The 26859-nt window shown below is 37.8% G+C and overlaps 1 protein-coding gene across 7 annotated transcripts in view; it reads right to left on the minus strand.

Annotated features, from left to right (window-relative positions):
* BMAL2 (basic helix-loop-helix ARNT like 2) overlaps nucleotides 1–26859 on the minus strand; it is a 38755-nt gene that overhangs the window by 8884 nt on the left and 3012 nt on the right. For 3 of the 7 annotated variants that reach the window (XM_052690645.1, XM_052690644.1, XM_052690642.1), the window contains exons 2-12: nucleotides 19408–19552; nucleotides 18172–18207; nucleotides 13511–13549; nucleotides 10356–10513; nucleotides 7890–7969; nucleotides 7037–7129; nucleotides 5473–5590; nucleotides 4521–4664; nucleotides 2640–2880; nucleotides 1522–1628; nucleotides 717–867 (exon numbers count right to left, since the gene is read on the minus strand). In XM_052690645.1, coding sequence (XP_052546605.1) covers nucleotides 717–867; nucleotides 1522–1628; nucleotides 2640–2880; nucleotides 4521–4664; nucleotides 5473–5590; nucleotides 7037–7129; nucleotides 7890–7969; nucleotides 10356–10513; nucleotides 13511–13549; nucleotides 18172–18207; nucleotides 19408–19552 — 1312 coding nt within the window. Of the gene's footprint in view, nucleotides 1–716; nucleotides 868–1521; nucleotides 1629–2639; nucleotides 2881–4520; nucleotides 4665–5472; nucleotides 5591–7036; nucleotides 7130–7889; nucleotides 7970–10355; nucleotides 10514–11489; nucleotides 11514–13510; nucleotides 13550–15030; nucleotides 15115–18171; nucleotides 18208–19407; nucleotides 19553–26859 lie in introns of those variants that run through there. The other 4 variants (XM_052690647.1, XM_052690643.1, XM_052690646.1 and 1 more) reach the window with 4 other exon arrangements.

Consider the following 26859-nt stretch of genomic DNA (forward strand, 5'->3'; position numbering starts at 1 on the left):
TGGTCTTTGTCTTGTTGGGGAAAAAGGACAAGGGCAAAATAGACAGGTGATGTTGGCTTAAGACTCAAACCAACTACAGCGTGGGTAAAAGGCCCCCAGACCACTTTGTCTGCTGGAAAAAAAGAAAATCACCCTCCTCCCCCTCCAAAAACCAAAGTTGTTGAGAAAGATGCTCAGTACCTTTGGAACAATCCAAGTTATCATTCCATTGCAAGGCACAAGGAATAAAATGTAACAAAATAAGAATGAAACACACACTCCAACAGTTCATTTAATGTCTTGTGGGCAGCTGCCTTGCAATTTGGAGAGCATCTTTTTGTCCTGCCTTACATTTCCTACAATCTATCAATTATGCTTCTCCTTAGTCTAACACACGCAGACTTAAAAGCTCTGAAGGAAAAAAAATAATGCCACTTTTCCATTTATTTGTACTTATTTTCCTAAAAGATATTTCTTCCTTTAATAAGAAACTCTTTCCTCTAATTTTTCAACTGGTATATTGCACAGTTTTCATAGTTCAATCCATGACCTGAGGCTGAAATAAAAATCAACTGGTGCAAATCAAATGTCAAATGTTCTTCTACGTTAATCAACCTCTTTATGCACTGTTGGTATTTCCTAATCCTGTTCTGCTTCTCAAATAGGTTGTTTTCTATTAATGCTAACTGTAATTAAGACAAAAACTAACATAGGGGATCACATAATGAATTACTTACAATACTACAGTGTTGTTTGATACAATGTACTCCAGTTCTTTGGTCCACGGATTCATGAAACTAAACCATTGACTCTTTAAAGTAATAAAACTTCCATCTTTTGCTCTAAATTTGTAGGAATTTGTAAATACTTTTTCTTTATTCTGCAACACTAGATAAGAAAGAGGAATTACAATCACTATATTCATACTTTCAAGGACAGAGTTGAGCTAAAAGAAAAAAAGATAGATCTGTTTTGTGGTACCATAAAAACAAAATGTTTTCGATGACCAGAAGTTCAAACTAAATGCCAGAAAAATGTTCAAGATAAGACCTTTATAAAATTAAACTACTGTTTTAACAGTGCTACTAATCTTAAATGAGAGCCCATGTACTAAGTTTCTGCAGACAACTAATAGGGAGACTCTTGATTTGGTGACCTTTCATCAATGGTGTCTTCAATTACTATTCTATTCTAATTCTATTAGGCATGTTTGGTCTTCAGGACTCCTTTATTCTTATAAAGAAAATTGAAGCACAGAGTTGAAAGAGGCATTACTGCCCAGCAATTAAAGCACTGCACCAAGATCCAAGACAACAGAGGACAAGGATCTTGTCTTGACAAGATCCTTGACAACAGAGAAGGAAATTCCCTGGTTTTAAAGCACAATTGACAAAGGCATGTCTTAACATAGACATAGAAAGGGACAACGCTAAGATTGTCTAACTTCATTAATTCCCAGCTTCTGATTTTTTGATGTGCACTGTTTTCACACAGCAATTACATGTAGTTGTACATAGCCTGGGAGAACCAATCATTTTATACCTTCTTTATGTTTTTCAGCTAGATGATTGTGATCATCTTGATGGCAGTACTCGTAACAAGAAGTTCCTAGAAGCTCTTGTGGCAGATACCCTAAAATTGCTGTTGCACTGTTAGAAATAAAAAAAATGAACTGCGGTGGATTCAAACAATTGTAATGCTTGCTTTCTTAAGTATCAGATAAGGCACAAAATGAATATCTAAAGAAATAGATGCTTACGTTTGTGTCTGGGAAAACGGCATTAGCATAGCTCTAAAACAATAGCATATATCAACTGCAGTTTACCTTGGATCTGTTTGCAATGAATAATACAGGAGAACAAGATTGTGTAAGAGTATCAATTCAAAGACAAAATAACAGTGTTTAAATATGCAACCCATTTGTATGCACAATTTAAATGAACACAAAGTATATATGATTATCAGCTCTTCCAATTAGGCATTCAAAGTACCAAACCCACATGATGAGTCATTTAAAAAATTAATAGTTAAATTTTGCTCTGCTATATTTAGGAATAAGTTTAAACTAACACTTGTAGATATGAGATGAGATGGCTGAAAGCAATAAAAGTCTTCTGGTGACAATAATGAAATTCAAAATGTGAAGTGGTAACAGACTGTGTGACAAACAAAAATCTATATTAGAAAAGTTCAGAAAATAGGAACTTGTCTTACAATTCCAGTGAAATAACTTTGTAACTCATTTAATATAATGTATTTGCTCCAAACATTACAATATAAATAAGCAGTCATTTTCGGTGAAGGGCTTATTACTTCTCTATCAGTGCAACTTACAAACAAACATAACTCATACGTATAGCTATGTCACTCTGTCTTGAAATTTGTTATTATAAATATTTAAGTATATAAGAGTATGTTACAATGCATTTTCATCTTGGGAGCCTACACTTCCCTAAAGGACAAAGCACTTATTTTGCTACATTATATCTTACGTTTAGCAAACTGAAGTCTAAGGACTCAGATTCATGACAAGGCTCTTCATGTTACAGCATCTAGAAATTCTAACCTGCTTAAGAAATTGCAGTCCTTTCTGACAGAAAAGTTTACAAATCCTAACCAAGCCATGCCATTTTCTTCCTGTTAAAGAAGAAAACTCTTACCGCTGATCTACATAGACAAATTTTCCATCCATGGCAAATCGTGTAACAAATTCTGTCGCTTTGACTTTTATCTCTCCACTCTTTTGTGGAACGATGTAAGGGTGTAACCTCCCAATTGCAACAAGACAGTTAAAGTTACTACTGTTCTTTTCTACATCATTTTCCTCTTCTACTCCCACCTCACTAGGAGGCCAGTTCTTCATATATCCAGTACAGTGAATGGTACAATACTTCCTGTGATCTAATAAAAAGAAAGAAATTAAGCAGCTATGGTTCAAAATATAATTTTTAAAAGTATTTCACCATAAGACCAACAATCATATTTTATGCATTCTTACAACAACTGTAGAAGGCTATGGATAATGTTACAGTGTGTTCTTAAGTCAATTTTTTACTACTTAATTTTGGCTTACCTGAATAGAGTGCTTCTAACCCTACGCAAAATTTAAGAAGATAAAGTATAGGAGTTGACAGTGCAGTATCACAGGAAAAAAAACAATAACAAAACAACAGCATAGTAACCCACTGTTTCTCCTTCACATTTTTTTTATGTGCTGTACATCAAAATAAACTAAATAAGCATTCTGTAGCTTCCAAACTAATTTATCTTATGCAAATACTATGATTTTAACATTTTTACTGCCATTACTAAAGCAATCAACAAAGAGAGCAAACCAAAATAACTGAGACTACTTTGTATTTATCTCAGACTTCTGAAGTCCTCAATTTTTACAAAAACACAAATACTAAAGATATTTAAGTTAACCATACACTATCATTCATTTCTGTGACTGGTAGAAACTTTTTGACTTCTACAATATCCCAATAACCTCAACATCCACAGAGATGTATCCTGGTCATCCCTATCTTCCCCCAAGCTTGGAGAAGTAATCTTAACATTTTACCAAATTATGATTTACACAGATTTGACTGCATTAACTGCTAGCTATGGAAAACATCAATCAACTTTGTAAAATGAAAAATTGAGTAATCCTACTGTGACTGCCAGTTTTCCAAATTTTTAATGTGATCTCTCTGAAAACTGCTTGCCTGAAAGCATGTTTCTAAGAGCTAAATTCTTATCTCACCCAGTTAGCTGACACATCAAGAGAGATAGAATTCCTCTGACTTACAACAACAGATCCATTTTAGAATGTATTCTTGTATGTCATATCTCAACAGCAGCAGGTTACATTGAAATAAAAGAAATAGGAAGATTCCTTCAAGATCAATAACAATTTCTGCAGGTTTTTTTTTTCTCTTTTTTTTTTTTCCAAAAATCAATGCCAAGATACTAACCAAAAGCTGGAAATTACATTTGTAAAAAGATTCATTCACTGAAAACTTGACAAGAACATACTGCTCTACAGGCATACCAAACTAAATTAAAACTATGAACTAAATTAAAGATATTGGAAAAAACACTGGAATTACACTGATAAATTAACTTTACTGTTAAAAAAATAATTTGTAAGTACACACAATACAAAATATAAATCAGATAAAGTTTTTACTTGCTTTTTTTCCTCCAAAACAGCAGATTTTGCAGGCCTTATTCATATAGTTATCTTCAAGACAAATGTTATTTAGTTTAACTCTTCTGATCTGCTCCAGTGCTTTCAAAAATCTGACTAGAACAGATCGTGTCTCCTAAACCAACAATGCAACCCAGGTTCCTTCCTCCCTTCCTCTTCTCAGGAGTGAACAGGGAGGAGAAAGAGGACAATTAGACTGTTTTTCAGAACAGGTCTGTAGTACACACTTCTCTACAGCTACTATGTGAAATCAGTGAAATTAGAAAGGTCACACTACTGGCTTGGAACATAAATATACTGAATTTCAAGACTGAAAGCCCCCATTTCAGCTACACTGTTTGAATACCTTTCTTCTTTGGGTTGGGTAAGCACTCCTTTTCTTCTTTGACTGTGGTCCTACTACATTTTATCCGACAGAAGAAGGAACGTCGAGCACCAGAATTCAGTCGAGCTGGTCCAGCTTGAAAATCTGTATGTACTTGCAAGCCAGCTTACAAAAATTTAGTAAAGTAGTTAAAGAAAACAAAAAATCCAAGAATAAAACTGCTGAGTCCAAGGCCTCCAGTTTCTCATATGTTCTCCTTACTGTTCAGTTACCTAAATTTTGTCCTTACAATTACAAAAGAAAAAATGTCTAATAACTTTAAACAAGGCAAAGAAAACGTGGCTGCCACACAGATTCCAAATTTTAAAAGAACTACAGAACTGAATTTAAGCTATACTTAACATTTTGAATCATACTGTAATAAATACACTTTACCAACTTTCAACTCCTGTTTGTACACAGAGGAAGTGCAAAGATGCCTATAGAAGCCAGCTATACAATAGTTATTAGCTGCAGAGTACATAATGCTTTTCATATCAGAAATAACTGTAAATAGATTTGGTTAAATTAGAATCGACACTTAGCATTTTCAGAGAAGACAGTGATTCTTGATACTGTAGCATTTTATTCCATGCTCGACTACATCAGGTCTTTTGTATTGACAAGACCTATCAAATACAAGAAAAAAAAGTAGTATGCCTGGTAGGAAGAATGTCAGACTACAACTTGGTAAATGTTCAACAATGCTAAATTCAATCACTCTTATTACCTAGAATAAGTTCTTTTCTGTGCTAATTTTTAAACTGCAAGTGAATTATAAGCAGCAGATGAGCACTGAAACATGTTTTTTCATAGAAATTATATTTCAAGGTTGTACATCCATGCACACAATTATTTCCTACATAAGAACTTACTTCATTAACATCTTTTTAAAAAGAAAAAAGAAATCTGAGTGCGTTCAAATACGACTTACTTTTGCCATCTACAAGCTTTTCTCTGGGAGAGATATCTGAAGATGAAAGCTGTTCCTTAACCTTGGCAACATCTTTTGGATGCAAGTAATCAAACAAACTTTGTCCAATTAAACTGGCCTATTAAAAAAACAAAAAAGAACCTCACTGTTTTACAACAGGACACTACATATTACAGACCTCAGAAAAACAACATTCTGCACTACTGGAAAAAAAACAAAACAATACCTTGTAAAACACCACAGTTATTCTAAACTTTTATAGATCAATCTGCATTTATTTTTTCATTATTTATTATTATTTTGATCAAGCTGGGTAGCCAAATATATAATCTGTAACTTCCTTTCGAAAAAAAATACTCAATTTAGTTGCATATTCAAAAAGATTGAGTGTTGTTAAAACAGAATGGTTTTTGTTTGTTTACTTAACATGATTCCCAATCCTTTAGAAAGGTTACGTGCACAGATTATTTTGGGGGTGGGGGGGGATAAGGGAAGGAATAGGAAGAAATTAATGGTACCTATGACTGAACTCTCATTTAGTAGGACAAAAGAGCATTGCTAATCAGGAGTTGTCTGGAAGGTGCACAGAGCTTTCACCTCTGCACTTCTTAGTTGAAGATATTTACAGGGATCTCCTTAGCTGGGATCCTTTCAACCTGCTGATTCTGCTGATCCAGAGCTGGTCTGCTGCACTACTGTAAGCACTACTGTAAGCACCACTACCATCTTTTGAAACTGGAAGGAACTCTCAAAGAAGTTGGCAACCTTTTTTTTCTTTTCTTTTCGATTCCCTACCTTCTACACAGCAGGTCAAATCAAAGGGTAGAAAGGAGCTGTGTTAATGATCAGTATTGTAGATTGAACCTGCAACTCATTTTGGACTCTTGGTGCATAAAAAGGGAACAAACACCTCTCCAATAAACTAAAGTCAGAAATGGACATACTGCAAAGCTTCTAAGAAAGCAGGATAAACATTCAACCTCTTTCATTTACCCAGTCTCTATCTAACCCTAATGCAAAGGTTGCTCTTCTCTGGACACACTACAGGGCCTCAATGTCTTTCTTGTAGTGAGGGGCCCAAAAGTGAACACAGTACTCGAGGTCCGGCCTCACTAGAGCTGAGTATGGGGGATGATTCACCTCCCTGCTCCTGCTGGCTATACTAGTTATGATATAGGCCAGGATGCCATTGGCTTTCTTGGCCACCTGGGCACACTGCTTTATAACTGATTTTCCTCAGGCTTAAAAAAAAAAAGAAAAGAAAATCACCATTTAAAGGAAATCTCTTAGGGATAAAATTAGGACATTTCCAAATTATCCTTTTCCCTCAGAGTAGCAATTCTACAGTATGATCAACTGAAACCCAGTTATTACTCAGGTCATGAACACTGATTGCACTTTGAAATTTTTATTCTGGGAAATTTAGCCTTAATTTGAAAGAGGTCAAACCAAGGATATTCTAAGACGTTATGGAAAAGGATAAAATAAACCAACAAAATTTAAAAATTTCTAAGTAAGACAAATTCTAAGACAAACACAAACTAAGAAACTCAATTATAACCACCTGATCATAATTAAGTATTTTGCAAACTGATTCTGAGACAAACAGAATTTTTCCTCTGTTACATCCAACCACAAACAGGAATCCATCCGCAGCCTGAAAATATAAAGACAGCATCTTTAAAAACTCACCATTAAAATATACAATTAATATTGATGGATAGAAGGAAGTACATTTGTATGCTTTTTATTAAATAAATTAAAAGTCACAGCAAAAAGCAATTTAAAAGATTGCAAGGACCAAATCAGACCTTTAAATACAGACAGCTAGAGTTTCCTAAACATAGCTTTGGGAAAAAGAAAGCCAGCTGCAAAACAGCTTAACATGGAGTCATCTTACAGATCTTGCCAAGTTGTGTTATTGCAGCAAAAGAAAAAGAAAATAGCTGCAAAAGAGAAAGGGTAAAGAGGTGTGGGCGTATGACTGCATGCAAAAACAGGAAGAAAGATTTTCTTTCAGGTACTATTTCTGCATCTTTTCCAAATTACATTGCTAAGATTTTAAACAAAGCACAGCAAACAACTGTATTTATAATAACTAAGATTATTATATATGCTTGCATGCAGATTTCAATATCAATATTAAAAAAATGTTTTAAGTATTAAATATGCAGAGTGTACACAGATTATTATCCCCCCAAGTGTTGCCATCTGCTATCATCTTCTGTATCTCTTCATGAAAAATCCTGTTTCGTGTACAGAGGTTATAAATCCTAACGACTAAGCGCATCAAAGCGCTTCCCTGAAGAAAAAGATGTAGGGGAGGCGGGGGTGGGAAGTTCTCACAAACTAAAAACTGAAGTTAACAGGAAGCTTTAAAGAGGACATAATTTCACCGACAGTTGCCTTCTACTTACCCTAAGGATTAACTGTCTGAGCTCATCATCCTTTAAAAACGAAGGTTTATACCGGACTTCGGTGTAAGAGCTAGTGGAACCTGGAAAATAGCTTATTTGTAGACATACGTAGAATGTCAAAAGATACATTAAAAATTCATTTTTAACAAAATTATATTTCTTATTTGGTCTTTATTTTGTAAATTCTCCGTGCAGTAAGAACAGATGAATAAAAGTTTAAAAGATATTTTGTTTTTAAAAGAACCAGCCAAACCTCTTAAACATATGTGGATATTGAGTTTGGACATACCACCAGATTTTTTCCATGCCTTTTACTTAGCACAAAACAAGCAAACTCCTGATCAGATATCTTTAGTATACTGCTAGATAAATGCATTACTTAGAAACACTTTGTACACCTGCTCCAGAATCCTTAACATTTGCTGAATGTGAATAATTCCTACGTTATCAGTTGTCTTCCAGCATGAATAAAGCTTCATTAACACTCTAATGTATTCAGCCATCCAAACAAATCACTCTAGGTAGTTAAATTTAAAAGATACTGTACATTTCACTCACTACATTTACTGTCCTAGCATCTGTGGCAAATACCCTAAAATCCTTCTTAGCCATTTTAAGTATTTACACAATTTTTTCTAGATATTTTTTGTGAGCATTTGCTATAATTCCACACATTATCTTATATGATTTTAAAGCATTTGTTTTGAAGATACATATAACAACAACACTGGATGAAGTAGAGTTTTTATAACCCATTGTTAAAATAATGCTGTTTAAGCTGAAGATTTCTGTTTTCATTGTCAAGATGAAGATGAATGTTTAAACTCCAAGTGCAAGGATTGCCCTGCTAATTTGTGATATTATTTATGCAAAATTCTCAGCTACTTGGAAAAGAAGACTTCCAGAAATTCACAGAATCCTTAGAGTTGGAAGGGACCTTTAAAGGCCATCTAGTCCAACTCCCCTACAGTGAACTGGGACATCCACACTAGATCAGGTTGTTCAGAGTACCATCCAGCCTGACCTTGAATGTCTCCAAGGACAGGGCATCCACCACCTCTCTGGGCAACCTGCTCCAGTGCCTCACTTTTTCCTTATCTCCAACCAGAATCTCCCCTTTTAGTCTGAAAGGATCCTGCTAAAGAGTCTGTGATGACTGAGAAATCCCTCCAACCCAAATTATTCCAAGTCAATTACTGTTAAGATAGTCACATAATTCATGAAGACAAGGGGGATTCTTATTAGATGTTCATCCATAATCAAATTTTTTTGCAAGGCATAGTCTTCGCTTACAGTTCACTAAATTATTCTAAAATGCTATTGCCAAAAACCCTGGAATCTTACGTGTAACTTGTATATAATGTTTCTTAGGAGAGAAAGAAAACCCTCAAAGCTATTAATAACAGTAAAAGGAGATGAAGGAATATATCTTAAGCTAGACACTGGTATCTACACTAAATTGTTCACTGAAATCTGTGAGTGCTTTGTAAGGTGGCTGAGAATATAAGCATTTAATAACATTTTTTCTTCTCATTCTTTAACATTTCGAAGTATTTAAGACTCAAACGTAATTGCAGTCATCAACTATTCTTTCAAAGTATGAAGACATTCCTTTTGACCACTGACAAATTTTATCTTTTTAATCTTTTTCTTTAGTTTCATGCCTTTTTTCGTTTGTTTTATGAAAGTACATTGGTAAACTAATCTATAAAAAAATGTAAGATCACTGAAGCTCTAACCTATGCCCCCTACCAGCGAATCTACTTAGATAAGTAGTTAGTGATTAGGTAAGCATTAGCATAGTTTCCCATTGTTTAGAAGACTTTTTTTTCTGAACTCACACTAGACAAAAAAAAACAGAAATATGAAACACTTTATAAGTTACCTGGCCTTCAATTCCATGCCTTTACAGAATTTTATTTTATTTTTTTTTTTTTTTAAAGGTCTTTTTCAGTGATGTGCATTTTAAACTCAACTGACAAACAAGAAATTTCAATACAGAGACAAAAGGCTGATGCAATCCCCAAAACTGCAGTAACAAACAGGGGTATGAAGAACATTTTCTTCTCACTAGCAGTTCAGCTAGTGATGTCAGTACAGCACCACATGTAATACTGTCGCAAAAAGTATGAAGTGGAGAGATCACAAAACATTTGAGGGTTAGAAAATAACAGAAGATGGAATTGCTTGACCTCTATGATTTCAAAAAAGAATCAGGATAACTTGATTGCAAGGTACAGCTTTAGCAAACAGAATATCAAACACTTAAGTGTTCAGTACCAGAAAGAAAAGCCAAAACGAAACAAAATTCTAGAAACTACAAGCGTATCAACTTAAAACAGACGCAGAACGGAATTCAGCAAGTAAACATAACAGATGACCTTAGATGTATTTGCCATCAAAGAAAACACGTAGTATAAATCCTGACAGAATAAGGACTTGAAGCATTAGTTTCCTATGACCTACCTTTTAAAGATTTTAAGTGTTGCACTGCCATTCGTAATACTGTAAGCTTGTCTAGTTTTCGTGCCATAGGATTGCACTGAGGTATCATAGCAGACAATTCCTCTATCAAATTATTCATTTTGTCTCTTCTTCGTTTCTCTGTTTGACTGTGAGCCTCTCTAAGAAGAAAAGTTTTTTTAAGAAAGATGTGGAATACACAATTTCCTCTATAATATTCATCAGTTTGATTTTGGAAACATAATGCACCACAAGAACTATTTCTACATTTAAATGATTTTTCATACACAACCTCTATTTGACAAGTGAATTGGATTGATTTGATCAAAGTAGCAATGATCACAATATCTACATGAAATATTGCGAAACTCTGTTAAGTAACAACTTAAGAGTCATAGAATCATACATCACAGCAATTGATCATTTGTGGCAGAAACAAGACACCATGAAAAGTTACAAAACTGAAAATCTCTTAATATCTAACCTAAACCTCTCCTGTCTCAGTTTAAAATCATTCCCCCTTGTCCTATCGCTATCTGCCCTCATAAACAGTCATGCCCTCACTTGTTTATATGCTCCCACATAAGAGGTCTTTCCAGGGCCTTCCTTCTCCTTGCTAATTAAGCCCAGTTCCCTCAACTTTTCTTCACGGGAGAGGTGTTCTAGACCTCTGATCATCTTAGTGCCCTTCTCTGGATGTGTTCCAAGAGGTTGGCATCTTTCCTGTACTGGGGGCTCCAGGCTTTCTATATATCAGATATTTGACGTAACAGTAATCATCAGAATACGTTATTCTCTGTGTAAGTAAGATGAGGTATTCATCCAACTATTTTTTTTTTTTTAAGTTGCTTTAAGCACTTGCTGAAGTATCTCTGAACTCAATAATCTGAGATAAGCGATGTCTTCTTGCTATTTAATTAGTTTGAAAATGACTCACATTGAATAAAGTCACAAACACAAGCATTTATTTATAGCAAAGCGCAACAGACAACACATTTTTCATGCTGTGGAAACTGAAAGAAAAGGCTATACCTCACTGTACAATCAATGGATATCAAGATGTTACAGTCACAATATAATCAAGAGAGTTAGGCAAAGTGGACAATGATAACAAAAGAGAATAAATGGAAGGCTTACCCTTATGCTGGGCTCACCTACAAAACAGCAGAAGAGGCGATCTCCAGAAGAGATCCTTCCCCACTGGTAGCCAGCTCTTCAATAGCTCTAGGAGGGATGGAGCCTGGCTCCACCCCTTCAGGCAGCACAGGTGAATTGCCTCCACCTGTGCTCCTCTGGCTGACTCATGGCTCGCCTCAGGTGATCAATCAGAGGTTCAGGCCCCGACTCAGCAGTTCCCATACACTCACCTATTTTCACTGCAGGTACATCAGAAGGCTTTCCCCTTTATCCACCTCTGAAGGTGGGCAAGAAAAGGGTTTAGCCTCTGCTCATACTCTGTCTCAGACTTTCATCAGTTGGCAAGCCTCAATCCAAGAATTCAAGAACAGAGAAAGAGCTTCTCTTAAAAAATGTTTTCATCATAATATTTCTTCTAGGGCACACAACAGTACATTTCACAAACATTTATAACTCAGGTTATATTTTCTTTAGTTCTTCCTAGGAATTTTCTTTAACTCTTTCTAGTGAAGTATGTTGGCTTTTCTAGTTGACCTTTCTTTTCTCTAACATCCTGCAGCTGCTCAAGGAAGGTTTAAAATCATTCTATTTCCAGCCTACCCAAGAAGACAAGCTAGCCACTCAATTAAAATGAGGACTATTTTCTTTTCTCACCGAGACCTGACACGGTGGTAGTAAATCAAACTGATCAAACTGACAACCTGTTTTGGCTAACTGATCTTCAAAACTCTTCAGACATACTGTAACAGAAAGCATTATAGATAATGAAGTTAACTAATCCTGGCCTGATGGAAAGAATTAAAAGAATTTTAGAGATCTTGTCTTCTATTATTTTTTAAATTTTTCTTTGAAAGCACAAAAAAGAAATCCCCTTCTATGCAAATAAGTTTGGATCACTCACAGAAGCAATTTGCTTTTCTCTCTAGAGCTCTTACAAAATTTACCAGTTGGCACTTGACTTTACCTGTTCATACAAATTTTCTTTTGTATCAGGTAGGAACAGTCAAAAAACAAATTGTGGATGCTCCTTGAACTGTGAACCTCAGGAAAATGACTACAAACACATGCGGAAACAGAACAAATTTTCACATTTCTAAGATTCAAGAAGAATGTATAGTTGTAGTTATGACTGGATAATTCAGAAAGCCAGCTGTTACACTACACAGTTACAAAAGGGAAGAGGAAAAAACACATCCCCCAATAGACTTGTGAAAAGAAACACTGGACAGAGGTAACTGTTGAGCAAACCTTCAAGATGTGTTCCAACATACTCTTTTTTGTTTTTCAAACCAATGAAACAAAACTTAAGGAAAAGAAATTAACGGTAGAACATGAGTGTTATCAAAGCAATGAGAAACAGATTCTTGCATAGTGATCTGGGGTACTCATTAAAGAAAAATGAAATTTTCAGTTCAATAAAAAAATTGTAAATGTGTTTTGGAACACTTCCATTTCTTCCATTTAATTTAAATTATAACAACACTTCATAATTATTAGTTAGCATATTGTACAAGTAATGCTTCTGCCAACTTCTGCAAATTTCAATTTAGATTAAGATGTGAATTCACAGTACAACTGCAATCCTTGAATAGTTCCATATACAAGCACTTGCTCCAGAACAAGAATTCTTTGCTTGCTTTTGCTGAATCCACTTCCATGTGGGATAATTCTTAAATAACCCCATGTGCCCACAAATCAAGAAGAAACAATTCTTCAAGTCATACGGACTGAGAGGCAGCTCCTTCATGCATGACTTGGAAGTATTTCATTTGATTCTCACCTTAACATTTTTAATCTCAGACTTTTCCTAAATGAGAGATATTCTGCGGTATAACTTTGATTAAAATTAGTAGAAAATGAGCTCCCCAAGGAAGCTCTAAGAATTAACACAAAGTCAGAAGAAAGAAAGGCAAAGTTTATTGTTAGACATTTGACAGTAACCAACAAATTGCTATGGTCAATCCTGCTGTTGTCAATCCTAGTATTTACTGGCAAAATATATTTATCTTGGGAATTAGTACCTGAAATCTTTTATCTTAAGATGCTCTTCATCTTCATTCCTAGAGAAAGCAAGACATAAACTCTTATATTGCACATTTAATATTAGGCATTTCGAGATGTAGGAAATTCTACAAATTTGCTATCATTCCAACAAAACCAAAACCACAAAAATTCCTAATACAAAAATTATCTGCCCTCTATAAATGATGCATACTATAAAATACCAAGGCATAATTTCCAATATTAATACTTATGTAAACGCATTATGGGGATATTTAATGATTATGGGCCTACTTCTATCTGAAAGAAAACAAATAACATTCAAAGTTTAGGCTTGATTTTATGTTAATTTTTCAAGTGTGATTCTCTATTCATATTCTTATATCTAAAATTTTACTGCCAAAAGATTAAAAAAACCAACCCTAGGCTAGATAGGTCCTACAATACAATGCAATTGCTCAAGGACTGAAAAAAAGAAGCAAAACTATTAAGCATTTTTTCCCATACCACACAGCAATGACTGGAAAGAGTCCATATGAGAAAACTATAAATGAAAGACAATCATAGTGCTAGTATCATGATAAATACTTCAGCAGCACGAAAAAAATAAATGAATCAAGCAAAGACAATAATATTTTTTCTTCTCCAAGATCACTGGAATCCTCACCACCACCTTTAATAATTTCAGAAAATGGCCTAATAGATGTCTTGCCAACTCAGCACGCGCAACTTGGTACTTGCACAGAGGTTGCTTCCATGCTAATGTCGGCAACTATTTTCATTGAAATAAACTGATATAAGCGTTTTTTAATGTTCATAGCAGTACTTATGTTTGTGGGTTTTTTTGCTTTTGTTTTTTGTTTTTTTTTTTTAATTCAGTAGTGGAGACATTTCACATAGTTCCATTTCAGAGGTGAGGCCTGCAAGCCTTGGGATCATTTTAGAAGATGTGTATGTTGTACCAGGCAGCTTATAAGGACACAGGTGTATCAGTCACAGCTGTTTCTTGTGAGAAAATAGAAGCAAGAAGCAGAAAGACAGTTGGTGATTAGAGCTTTAGGAAAGAGTTCAAAAGCGGCTTCCACTTATAACCAAGCACTGACCCCAGGAAGAATGAAGCAGCCATAGCCAAATTAACACAAGGCTCATTTCAGCTTTCAACTTTTTTCAACTTTTCAACTCAGGATTTTACTAGATCTCATGCATCTTCTAGGCAGCCTGATAAACCCAAATGCAGATTTAGACAAGTTAGTAATACCTTTTTTTCTTTTGTGTTTACATAAACTTTTACCAGGAATGTGCATATACTACAAACCCTGATAATTAATACCTTTTTTTGCCTCAGTCTTTGCTAGCAAGGCCAACTGTTCCCAGGGTACCCAGACCCCCGAGTTGGAAAACAGTAACAGGGAGCAAGGTGAAGTGCCTACAATCCTCTAGGAATCTGCAGGTGACCTACTACATCATTTGAACATTTATAACTCTATTGGGCTGAATGGGTTTATCCACAGATACTGACAGAGTTGGCAGAGGTGCTTACCAAGGTACTTTTGACAATTTACCAGCTGTCGTAGCTAATTGAGGAGGTCCCAGTTCACTGGAGGTTAGCAAACGCTACTCCAATCTGCAAGAAGGGCAGGAAAGAGGATCCAGGGAATTAAGACCTGTCTGTCTGACCACAGTATCAGGGAAGGGTATAGAGCAGCAGATCACCTTGATCATCATCTCAAAGCATATGTGGAAAATGAAGTGATCAGATACAGCCTGGAAAGATGGGCCCTATCTGACTAACCTGATCTCCTTGTAGGACAAGATAACCTGCTGAGTAGATGAAGACGACTGCGGATGTTGTTTACCTGGATCTTAGTAAAGCATTTAACATTGCTTCTCAAGGTATTCCCCAAGAAAGAAAGTCTGCTGGTAGTCTGCACAAGTGTACAGTTTGCTAGGTGAAGAGAAGCGGCTGGATGATTGGGTTTAAAGAATCCTAGCAGGCAATGTTCAATCCAACTGGTGGGCCAGTCACCAGTTGTGTTCCCCAGGGCTCAGTACTGGGGCCAGTTTGGTTTAACATGAGGAATGGATAAGAGAACTGGAGCTATTTAATCTGGTCTGAAGAAGAGGAGGCTGAGGGGAGACCTCATTGCTCTCTAAAGAGCACCCTCACCTGATAGATGAAAAACTCAACATGAGCCAGCAGTGTGCTCGTGCAGCTTGGAGGGCAAATGGCATCCTGGGATCCATCAAAACACGGGTGACCAGCAGGGACAGGGAGGTGATTGGCTCCCTCTACTCTTCTCTTGTGGGGCCCCATCTGGAGAACTGCGTCCAAGTGCAGAGCCCACAGTACAAAAAGGACAGGGAGCTGTTGAAGAGGGTCCAGAGGAGAGCCACGAGGATGGTCAGGGGATTGGAGCACCTCTCCTATGAAGACAGGCTGAGGGAGCTGGGCTTGTTCAGCCTGGAGAAAAGAAGGCTGTGGGGTGACCTCATTGCAGCCTTTCAGTACCTAAAGGGAGCCTACAAACAGGAGGGGAGTCAGCTCTTGAAAAGGGTAGATAACAGCAGGACAAGGGGAAATGGTTTGAAGTTGAGGGAGGCAAGATTTAGGTTGTATGTCAGGGGGAAGTTCTTTATTATGAGAGTGGTGAGGTGCTGGAACAGGCTGCCCAGAGAAGTTGTGGATGCCCCGTCCCTGGAGGTGTTCAAGGCCAGGTTGGATGGGGCCCTGGGCAGCCTGGTCTAATATTAAACGTGGAGGTTGGTGGCCCTGCATGTGGCAGGGGGGTTGGAGATTCATGATCCTTGAGGTCCCTTCCAACCCTGGCCATTCTGTGATTTCTGTGAAGGAAGGATGCAATCAGGAGGGAGTCAGTCTCTTTCCCCAGATGCCAAGTGATAAGATGCAAGTTGCGTCAGGGAAAGTTTTGATTGCATCTGAGGAAGAATTTCTTCATAGAAAGAGTTCATCATACATTGGAACGGCCTGACCAGGGAAGTGGAGTCACGATTCCCTGAGGTATTTAAGAGATATGGGGATGTGGCACTGCTCTCTACAAGTACCCCAAAGGAATGTGTGGCAAGGTGGGAGTTGGCCTCCTTTCCCAGGTAACAGCTATAGGACAAAAGGGAATGGACTCAAATTGCACTAGGGGAGGGATATTCAGAAAAAATTCTCTAGAAGAGTGGTCAGGTGCTCCAGAAAGTAGTTGAGTCACCACCTCGGAGGTGTTTGAAAAACATCTAGATGTGATAGTAAGGAACATCGTTTAATGGGCAACACTGGTGGTAGGTGAATGGTTAGACTAGATGATCTTAGAGGTCTTTTCCAACCTTGGCAAATCTATGATTCTCAGGAACACGAATTAGTGAAGGAACTCAGCAGGGTGGTTGGATAATCTATATAATAATTGTGGTTAATAATAACCACCCCTAGGTTTAGGGTTATATAATAAATGGTGGCTAATAATGGTGCTTGGACTTGATATACTTGAAGGTCTCTTCCAATCTCAACGACCCAGCACGCTACCTTGTCTGACCAGAAGGGGTGAAGAGATAAAGCGGATCTAGACCACCCAAAGTGCAGTGTGGAGCCTCTTGATTACATCTCCTCCTCCCTCAGGACCTTTACTTAGGGAAGGAACTAGAGCAAGTCTGCTGCTCAAGCAGTCACAGTTTTCAATGGTTTCATATAGCCTCTGCCCCAACAGCTGTGCTGTTACTGTTTAAAATAGCTAGATTAAGTCTACCTTGAAAACAGAATGACAGTCTGCTTCGTAACTCAAAGGTAGATACATTCAATTTAGCAAGAACAAGAGTTGTATTATTCTGAAAAAGAGTTAAAGAATACCACCTTTTCTTCTACTTTCCCCTTTATTAAACATACATCTATATTTCTTCTAAAAGAAAAGCAGGGATATTAAACACAAAACAGGACTACCTTTGCATCTTTCCATAATAAGAACAATGGAAAAATCCACAAAGAAATGAATGATATTTAGGAAAAGATTTTAATGCTACCCACTAAGCCACACACCAAACACTACCCAGAAAGATAAAAGAGAATAGTGAATAGCTACATACAAATATTTCTCTACATAAGGTAGTGAGGTGCAGAGAAAGAAAGCACAGCAAGATAATCATGTAATTAATAACTGTCCTACAATATAAACACACACCAAAAGCTCGTTTTTTTGTTTTGTTTTCTAAGATTGGTACAGCTAATCTTAACTTTAGCTTGTCACTTTGTAATAATAATATTTTAACATTGCAGTAGTTATGTTTTAAAAAGCAGGCTGACAAGGTCAGGGAAAAAATGAAAAAAAATGTTTAAATGCATCATTCCTGAAGAGTACGAGACATTCCCTTCACCTCTTCAGTCTTTTCATATGTTATTCTTCTTTCTTTCCTATTCTTATCTTAATTTCAACACAAATAGGTCTGGTAAGCTTATGAGCAAGTCGTAACATCTTCTCTGAAAGAAACAATAGAAAACTAACACTGGATGGATCTATCCACCCCACTAATTAGATACACGTTAATTAGCTTCACTTTTTGCTCTACAAACACATCCTTAGACAAACATTCCTTAAGGCGAACCACACACTTTAGCTATCCAAATAGAAGACTGTGACGTGCTTACAACACTGAAAATAGAAATAGGTTCATTTATAAAAAGTACCTTTTCTGAGGATCCCCATCAACTTCAACTGTATCCCTGTAGAAACAGGTAATGAAGTAAGCAGAATGTACACTTTGAAGCAGAAAATGATGACACAATATCCCCACTAGAAAAAGTTGTTGCAGAACAAGTTCAGCGGAAACCCCACTTGACAAGTTATTTTCAGCAAGAACATTTGCTTTTAGAAACTATGAATTCTTATAAACTATATCAACTGAATATTTCAACTGGATGTGATTTTTTTTTTTTTTTAGACAGAAATTTCACTAAATCAGAGACAGACCCAAACTTCAAGCAAATAGCATTGATGAAGCAGCATTCTCATTAAATAGGTAAAATCAATTGATGCCTCTGAGAAACACTTTTTTTCTAGAAGTTATTGTCCTTCTGAAGCGTTCAGAGATCTAGAAGATAGACTTGAAGCTGTGAGTTGACAATTACATCAACATCTGCAGTATGGCTATGTTCTGTGGATCAGTGGACTACACACAGAAAAAGATAACTGCTTTAAAAATCACAAATGGATGTAAATTTCTTACACACACACGCACACTTTTTTTTTTAAAGGTGGATTTTCCATATAGTTTGGAGATGCCTGCCATACAGAATATCTGCATGCTGACTTGCATCCTGATTTCTGGCTGAGAAATATAAATTAGATTTATTAAAATTAATTCTTCCAAATTTACAGGAAAATACATGTTTGGTTAACTTGCAGTTACAGAGTAAGAGAAAATAGTTGACTGTATCATCTCTACAACAAAGTATGACCTGCTTAAAAAGACTGAGCTCTACTGCAGGAGAGTACTCGTTTTTAGGTCACAGTTCCTTCTGGATATTTAAATGGCTGCCCTGGTCACTGAAGAAGCAGTTCTGATTCTACATAAAAGACTTTAGAGATGAAATTCTAGCACTTCAAGCAATTCAGTCATTTGTTACAAACAGAACTTGCCTTTACATGCAGGGAAAGAAAAGAGAGGCAGGCTCACATTTTACCATGAGACAAATGCCCCGAAAATTTCGCTTACACCTACATCAGAATCCTACCCCTACCCTTGGATAGAAGGATTCTTTTTTCCAGTTTCAAGTGCTCCAAAGAGTCAAACAACACATACAGAAGAAAGTAAAATAAATAACTGTAATATATAAAGGAAAGAGGATTCAAAAGTTACATCATAGAAATAATACACAAACAACTCAGATTTTTGTAGAAACAAACAGAAATAATTTGCTTACTGGTTATCAGAATCACTTCCTTTGCGCTTCCTTGGAATCTCAACCACAGAATTGTTGAAAGAAGTGGTAGCAGGCTTAGTTATTGGATTCATGAGGCCGGGGACTCCAGAAGCAATGCACGAGTTTCCATCTACTGGGAAATTATCTGTGAATGAGAAAACAAAAATAAGCCCAGTGTACAATAAGAACATCATGCATCCATTCTGGTTTTCATCTGGAAAAAAAAAAACAACCTGCATGGGTGCCCTTCACACCTAAGATACAAAGCCCACAGAAGTTGCACAGAAAATACCTATGTACATAAAAAACACAGTCTTTGCATACTCACATCAAGCTCTCATCAACTCATTCAGCTCACCAAGGCAATATAAAATACACTTCACTTTTTCTTCACTCAGTCCTAGCAGATTCTGCTTAAATTTCCCAGCACCTCCAGAATCCTGCTGTGAAGTCACACGATGTATCCTCAGCTAGCTGATCAAAATACTAACTCTAGATTCAAATTTAAAAATATATAACATGAACTAAGCTTTTTAAACAAGCTGAACATACAGGAAAAAAAATGTGCCATAGTTCTGACATAAATCTATGATTACTCGTAACATCAGCCATGTAAGTCAAGACAGCCTTAAAAACTTGTCAAGTTCTGCCTCAGAGTTCCTGTTGAACTCTTTCTCTCAAGGCAAACTACTTTGTTTCTGGGTTGGACAAAAAAGAAGCCACAAGCCAAAATAACCCCAGCAACTATTTGGGAAGAAAAATACTCTCAAGGAATTTAAGTAGTAACCTTTTTTTCCTGTCTCAGTGTAAAACCATCACAAAGAACTACTCAGCTTAAAGAAACAGGACTGACCCTGTTTGAGCAAATATAGGCACTCCCATACACTTCCTGAGCTAGCAGGAAAAGTATCCAAAGACATACAGAAAGGGTTTTTACAGAAAGGGTTGTTAAGCAGTGGAATAGGCTCCCCGGGGATGTGGTTGAGTCACCATCCCTGAATGCGTTTAAAAACCTTTCGGATGTGGTGCTCAGGGACATGATTTAGTGTAGGGTTGTTAGAGTTAGGGTAGTAGGGCTAGGCTGTGGTTGGACTTCAAGGTCTCTTCCAACCTGAGCAGTTCTATGATTACGGCATACATCTCAGAACACCAAAGGATTAATTCCATGAAGCAGCAGAAGATGGATTAACAAAGGTCACTTAAGGAAGTGCGCATCTCCTACTTTAGCTGCAGGCAAAAACCAAGAAGGCTCTTTGAAAACCCAGCAGGAAGAAAAATGGAATATTACAGAGAGCTTTACTTTATTATATCACTATTTTTTGTAACTGTGCTGCCTTTAAATGATGGATCAAAATCTGTAAAAAAGAATGACATGCGGTGTACGCTGTTTTCCTCTTAGGCATAAGCACATCTTACACCAGGAAAATGAACTTCTAGGCTCTCATTTTCTGTAGGAATATTACTTTGCAGAGTTCAATCAAATAGGCTAATACTTGAACAGCATCGTCTGGTCTGCCACTAATCCTCTTTCTACCAAGTCAGACTGCACAGAGTCAGCCCCTGTTTTATTGTAGAAATCTCTTTAACTCGTTAAGCCACAGTGGAAGTTCCAAAGCAAATGAGGTAAAAACGCAAGGAGTAACGAAACATTTGTCAAATAAGTAACAGCTTCTGGGCATCTGCAACAGAAACACAGTTATTTCAAATACACAACTTAGGCCAATTAAGGTTATTAAAATGATTTTTAAAGAAATTACATCATGTATATGAGTGCACAAACGGCAAATGTTTCAAACATCTTTCTCATTCATTATCGCTCTATAATAGTCTCATGTGATATTTCTATCACAAATTCTTGCAATTATAAAAACAAATAAAAACTCCAACAATTCCAAAGGAACTTCTTTTTGTGACGAGTAGTTCTAATTCACTTATCAAACACCAGTATACAATATCACTATGGCACATTTGTGAAACACAACCACACTTTTACACATTCAGCAAAGAGTACTTACTAAATAGAAATCTAAATGTACCGAAGGCAAGAATGCTTTCAACACAACAGATCCTTTCAGCCTTCAATAAAGCAGGACAGAACAGACCCACTGACCTAAATACTCCTTTGCACACAGATGGCCAGCCTGCTTTCTAAACCACTTCCCTTAAAGGAACAAAATGAATTCAAACGAAGTATCATTTACAGCCTTTCCAACTATATGTCATTTTATCACAATAACTAACATTTTTCCTGGCATTCTGGCAATAAACTCTGAATACCTGCACCTACTTCCTCTGTGTTTTCCAATGCCGTCCTTTTTTTCTTAACTAAGAAAAATTTAAGTGTTTAATCATCAGCAACGACCCACTGAGAACTTGACTATCAAAATGTGTAGGTGACAGATTGAATCCTTGACCAATATCACTGTGACACCTTAAACTAAATACCATCTAAAGTGCCATCTAACTTTAACTTAAGGAAGACAAGAATCTGTATTGATTTCTGCCATGTAGAGCACGCAGCATATATTCTTTACGTGCATTTGCTGAGAGTCTCAACAAATAAATAGGAAAAAAATCCAAAGCTTTAGAACTACCAAACTTAGTATAGAAGTAATTATTCTGAATTCAGTTCTGAATTCAAGAGACAAGAGCGAGCATTTTTCATACCTACTACTCACTGAACAAGCAGCAGATGAAGCAGTTCATAAAGCGAGGTGAGCTTTGAGAAGTCAGCAAGTGCTTTATAACAACCCCTTGGGGCTTTCTCAATAGCTCTGACTATGGACTAGGTGATTCCAAGCTGCTCGCCCTCTCCCTGAAGAATAACTTAATCTCCTGCCCTCTGCAATGAAAGATTCCTTCATTTCTCTGCTTATAGCACTTTAGGAGATGGATAAAGTGTTCAGAAATCATTTGGGTCAGAAAGAGCATGACCTAGAATGTAGTCCAATAACAAGGAACTGCTTCTACGACAGGAGATTCTCAGCTACATTCCTACCATTCATTAACAGTAAAATCAAACGTCCCTAAGAAAATATGAAGCAAAACTAAACACTTTCCACTTTCATAGCACTCTTGCTTCAAGAACAATAATATCCAAGTTTATTTTCTCGGGTGACTGAAATAACTAAAATCATTAGCCAGTTTCTAAACTACTAATATAATTCAACTAGAGACATTTTGTTTTTCCAGTCCAAATGCTATTACTTACAGACACCTGGTTTGCAAGTCTAACAAAATTCAAACTTGAATGACACTATTCACTAATACTACTATTTATTTCGCAGTTTTATTAAGGCCTTTGTATACAGATAATTTAAGTTTTAAAGTTAGGTGAATAGCTCCTTGAAAACATATGCCCATATATGATTCCTGTTTAGTTCTCAATATGAACCCCACATATACCTATCAACACAAAACTACTGTCTAGGGCTGGGATACGAAGTAAGGATCATCTACATGTAACGCTACACTCCTGTGTTCAGCAATAGTTCTGTGCAGATCACATGCAACGCATCAAAATATAAGGCTTGAGAGATCTAGATTTTTCTAATTACTGACAATATTTTCTAAATACATGCCATGTTTCTGAAATTTTCACTAATAACAGGTCTGAGGTTTTCATAGAACCGTATTGTGGTTCTGTGAGGGACCTCAAGTATCACCAAGTTCCTGCCCCTCTGTCATGAGCGGGGTTGCCAACCACTAAATCCAGCACTAGATCATTCTGCACAGGGCCCCATCCAGCCTAGCCTTGAACACTTCCAGGGATGAGACATCCACAACTTCTCCAGGCAGCCAGTTCCAGTGCCTTACCACCCTCCTAGTGAGAAATTTCCCCTGAGGCCAAATCTATATCTCCCCTCTTTTAGCACAGACACATCCACCCTTGTCCTATCACTATCCACCCTCGTGTTGGTTTGGTTTTCTGTTTAATTTCCTTCCTGTTTCTCAGCTCCCTTCAAGTCCAGCTCCCTCAGCCTTTCATTCTAGAAGTGCTCCAGGCCCTGATCATCTTTGTGGCCTCCTGTGGCCCTGTTCCAACTGCTCCATGCCTTTCATGCGCTGAGTGCCTCAGACTTCCATAGGGCCCCCCAAGAGCAGAGTAGAGAGAGACAATCCCCTTTATCTCTCTGCTCGCCACATCTCTTTGATGCAGCCCAGGATACTGTTGTCCCTCCGGGCTGTCAGTGCCCACTGCAGGCTCTCATTATGTTTTTCATCTACCAGACCTCCTAAGACCTTTTCCGCAGGGCTACTCTCAAGTAGTTCTTATCCCAGTCAGTACACATATTTGTGATCAACCAAAGTGTAACACCCCGCACGCTGAACCTCATAAAGTTTACATGGGTCCACTTTTCAAGCCAGCACAAGACCCTCTGGGTGACATCCTTTCCTTCTGCTGTAACAACTGCAACACAGAGCTTGGTGTAATCAGCAGATTTGCAGAGGGTATGCTCAACCCCATCATCTACATCACTGATAAAGATGTACCAGTCACAAGACAGAACGCTGGAGGTCACCACTCATCATCAGCCTCCACCTGGACATAGAGCCATTGACAACTACCCTCCGGTTGCAATCTTCCTCCCAATATTCACCAAATAGTTCACCCTTCACTCATCTCTCTCCAATTTAGAGATGAGGCTGTGGTGTGGGACCATGTCAAAGGCCTTGTGCAAGTCCAGGTAGACAGCATCAGCTGCCCTTCCTTTGTCCACCGATGTTGTCGGTTCCTAAACAAAGTCTATCAGAAAAGAGTTAAGGCCAAACTCCATCAGCCATAAATGGTGAGATTCATCTGAGCAAATAATCATGTCCACACATGAACTAGCCATTCTAGCTTCTCTTGGAGAGTAGAAGACATTTCTAGGGTGATTCATCTCAACTTAAAATAGACTCCTACAATCAGTTTGATGAAGTACATTTCTAGGGTGATTCATCTCAATCTAAAATAAATTTGCACGCTTAGATGAAGCGCAGTCCAAGAGTGCCTACCTCCTTCCCTTCAGTAATTACTCAAAGAAGAAAGTAACTAGCTGAGATGCCAATGTCTACGCTCAAGATATCTAAAGGTAAGTGAGATGAGTCCCACCCAAGGTAGCTATAAAATTATCATACAATTGTTACAATGCAGCAGCCACAGACTGCTGCTGCTTGCCTCACATACATTGAGGTTTAAATTCAAAACAGCCTTTCAAAATCACTGCCTTGATCACACATCACTACTCCATGGCCTACTCACCCCCCCCAATGAAAGTTTAGCTTTTGGCTAAACATATGTTTAACTCCTCATAGGTTTTCCTGAAACATTGAGTGATATTAATACATCAATAAAAAAGCCATCAGCTCTCATTTAGACAGTTTTGTTTTTTTTTTAAAATAATAATAAAAGAACATCTAAATCCATCTGCCAGAATATTGCAGCAAAACATATTCACTGATATTTTCCAATCACCTCAGCAAACAACAAAACAGAAGAGCCCAAACAGCTACGGGTGGCACACCATGTTTTCTGAGGATAAATGTACACCATAGACTTTGTGAGAATTACTCTGCAGTTGCTTAAGTTATCAATGTGGTAACACTAACACAAATCTTTCTAAGAATAAGAACGCATTTACAATCCAACTTCCCATTTTGAAACACTTCCTGGCAGAAGACGAAAGAAGCTCCTTTGAATTGAAGTTTCTAAGACCACAGATACATTTTTCCAATCTTTTGAAAAACATTCTATAACACGCTTTAAATAATCAAACTATTAAAGTGTGTATTTTGCAAACGTATGTTTCCTTGGCACACACAAAAACCATTTGCAAGAAATTCAAGCTTTGGCAAGTTTAAAGAACTCAAAATTGTGCAGAAAGTGGGTGTAGTTACAATGATACATAAGTGGCCCTTCCTCTGACTACGTAAATGACTTACTGAAACTGAAATCCATCCACAGGAGCTATTAGGCTGTATCTATGTTAGTAAAAGCTGTAGTACAACAGTTTAATAGACAGAAGCAGGTGATTGCAGCAGAAGTCCCTGTTTCTAGTTTTAAAGTAGTCCAATGAGCTTATGCTAAATTCCATTGTCTGGTTCAGTGAAGAAAAATCCTTACCATCCACGTGTTCTAAAGCTGTCTGAGAACCAACCCTTGGCTTAAGTTTGGAGTTGGAGAACGTTTGGGCTGGAGTAACACTCACCTTCCTACAATAAAGTTCTAGTTCAATTTTTTCTGAAAAGAGTTCAACCCATCTATAGCAAAAATGCACTGCAAGCCAAACCAGCGAGCACGGAACAAGGATGATCACATCAAAATAATGCTGCTGCTTTGAATCAGAATGCTAACACACACACAGCCTCTGAGTACTTACTTGATGCAAGGGTCTCAGCCTGAAGCCCTCATGAATGCAATCACACAGAGAAGCAGGGGTATTGTGCCTCCCGCCCCAATCATCCCCAATATCTAGGTATATAAGCAATCTAATCTAATAATTTCCAAATCAGAGAGATGTGGATTTGATGGCTGGACCATCCAGAGGATAAGGAATTGGTTGAAAGGCTGCAAAGGGTGGTGATCTGTTCCATGTCCAGGTGGAGGCTGGTAATGAGCGGCGACCCCCAGGGGTCTGTCTTGGGACCAGTGCTCTTCAACATCTTTATCACTGACATCAATGATGGAATCCAGTGCTCCCTCAGCAAGTTTGCTGATGACACCAAGCTCAGTGGTGTGGTCGACACAGTGGAAGGAAGGGATGCCATTTAGAGGGACCTTGGCAGGCTGGAAGGGTGGGCCTGGGTGAACCTAATGAGGTTCAACACAGCAAAGTGCACAGTTTTGCACCTGGGCCAAAGGAATCCCAGGCATCCTTACATGGATGGATCCTTACACTGGAAGGAGCAGTCCTTGAGAGCAGCCCTGCAGAGAAGGATCTGGGGGTTCTGGTGGATGAAAAACTCAACGTGAGCCAGCAGTGTGCTCGTGCAGCTCAGAAAGCAAATGGCATCCTGGGCTCCATCAGAAGAGGGGTGGCCAGCAGGGACAGGGAGGTGATTGGCCCCTTCTACTCTGCTCTTGTGAGGCCCCATCTGGAGAACTGCATCCAGGCCTGGAGCCCCCAGGACAAGAAAGACAGGGAGCTGTTGGAGAGGGTCCAGAGGAGAGCCACCAAGATGATCAGAGGGCTGGAGCACCTCCACTACGAAGACAGGCTGAGGGAGCTGGGCTTGTTCAGCCTGGAGAAAAGAAGGCTGTGGGGTGACCTCATTGCAGCCTTTCAGTACCTAAAGGGAGCCTACAAACAGGAGGGGAGTCAGCTCTTGGAAAGGGTAGATTAACAGCAGGACAAGAGGAAGTGGTTTTAAGTTAAGGGAGGCAAGATTTAGGTTGGATGTCAGGGGGAAGTTCTTTATTATGAGAGTGGTGAGGTGCTGGAACAGGCTGCCCAGAGAGGCTGTGGATGC

Source organism: Tympanuchus pallidicinctus, unplaced genomic scaffold (genome assembly GCF_026119805.1).
Source record: "Tympanuchus pallidicinctus isolate F22 unplaced genomic scaffold, pur_lepc_1.0 scaffold27, whole genome shotgun sequence".
NCBI classification, from domain to species: Eukaryota; Metazoa; Chordata; class Aves; order Galliformes; family Phasianidae; genus Tympanuchus; species Tympanuchus pallidicinctus.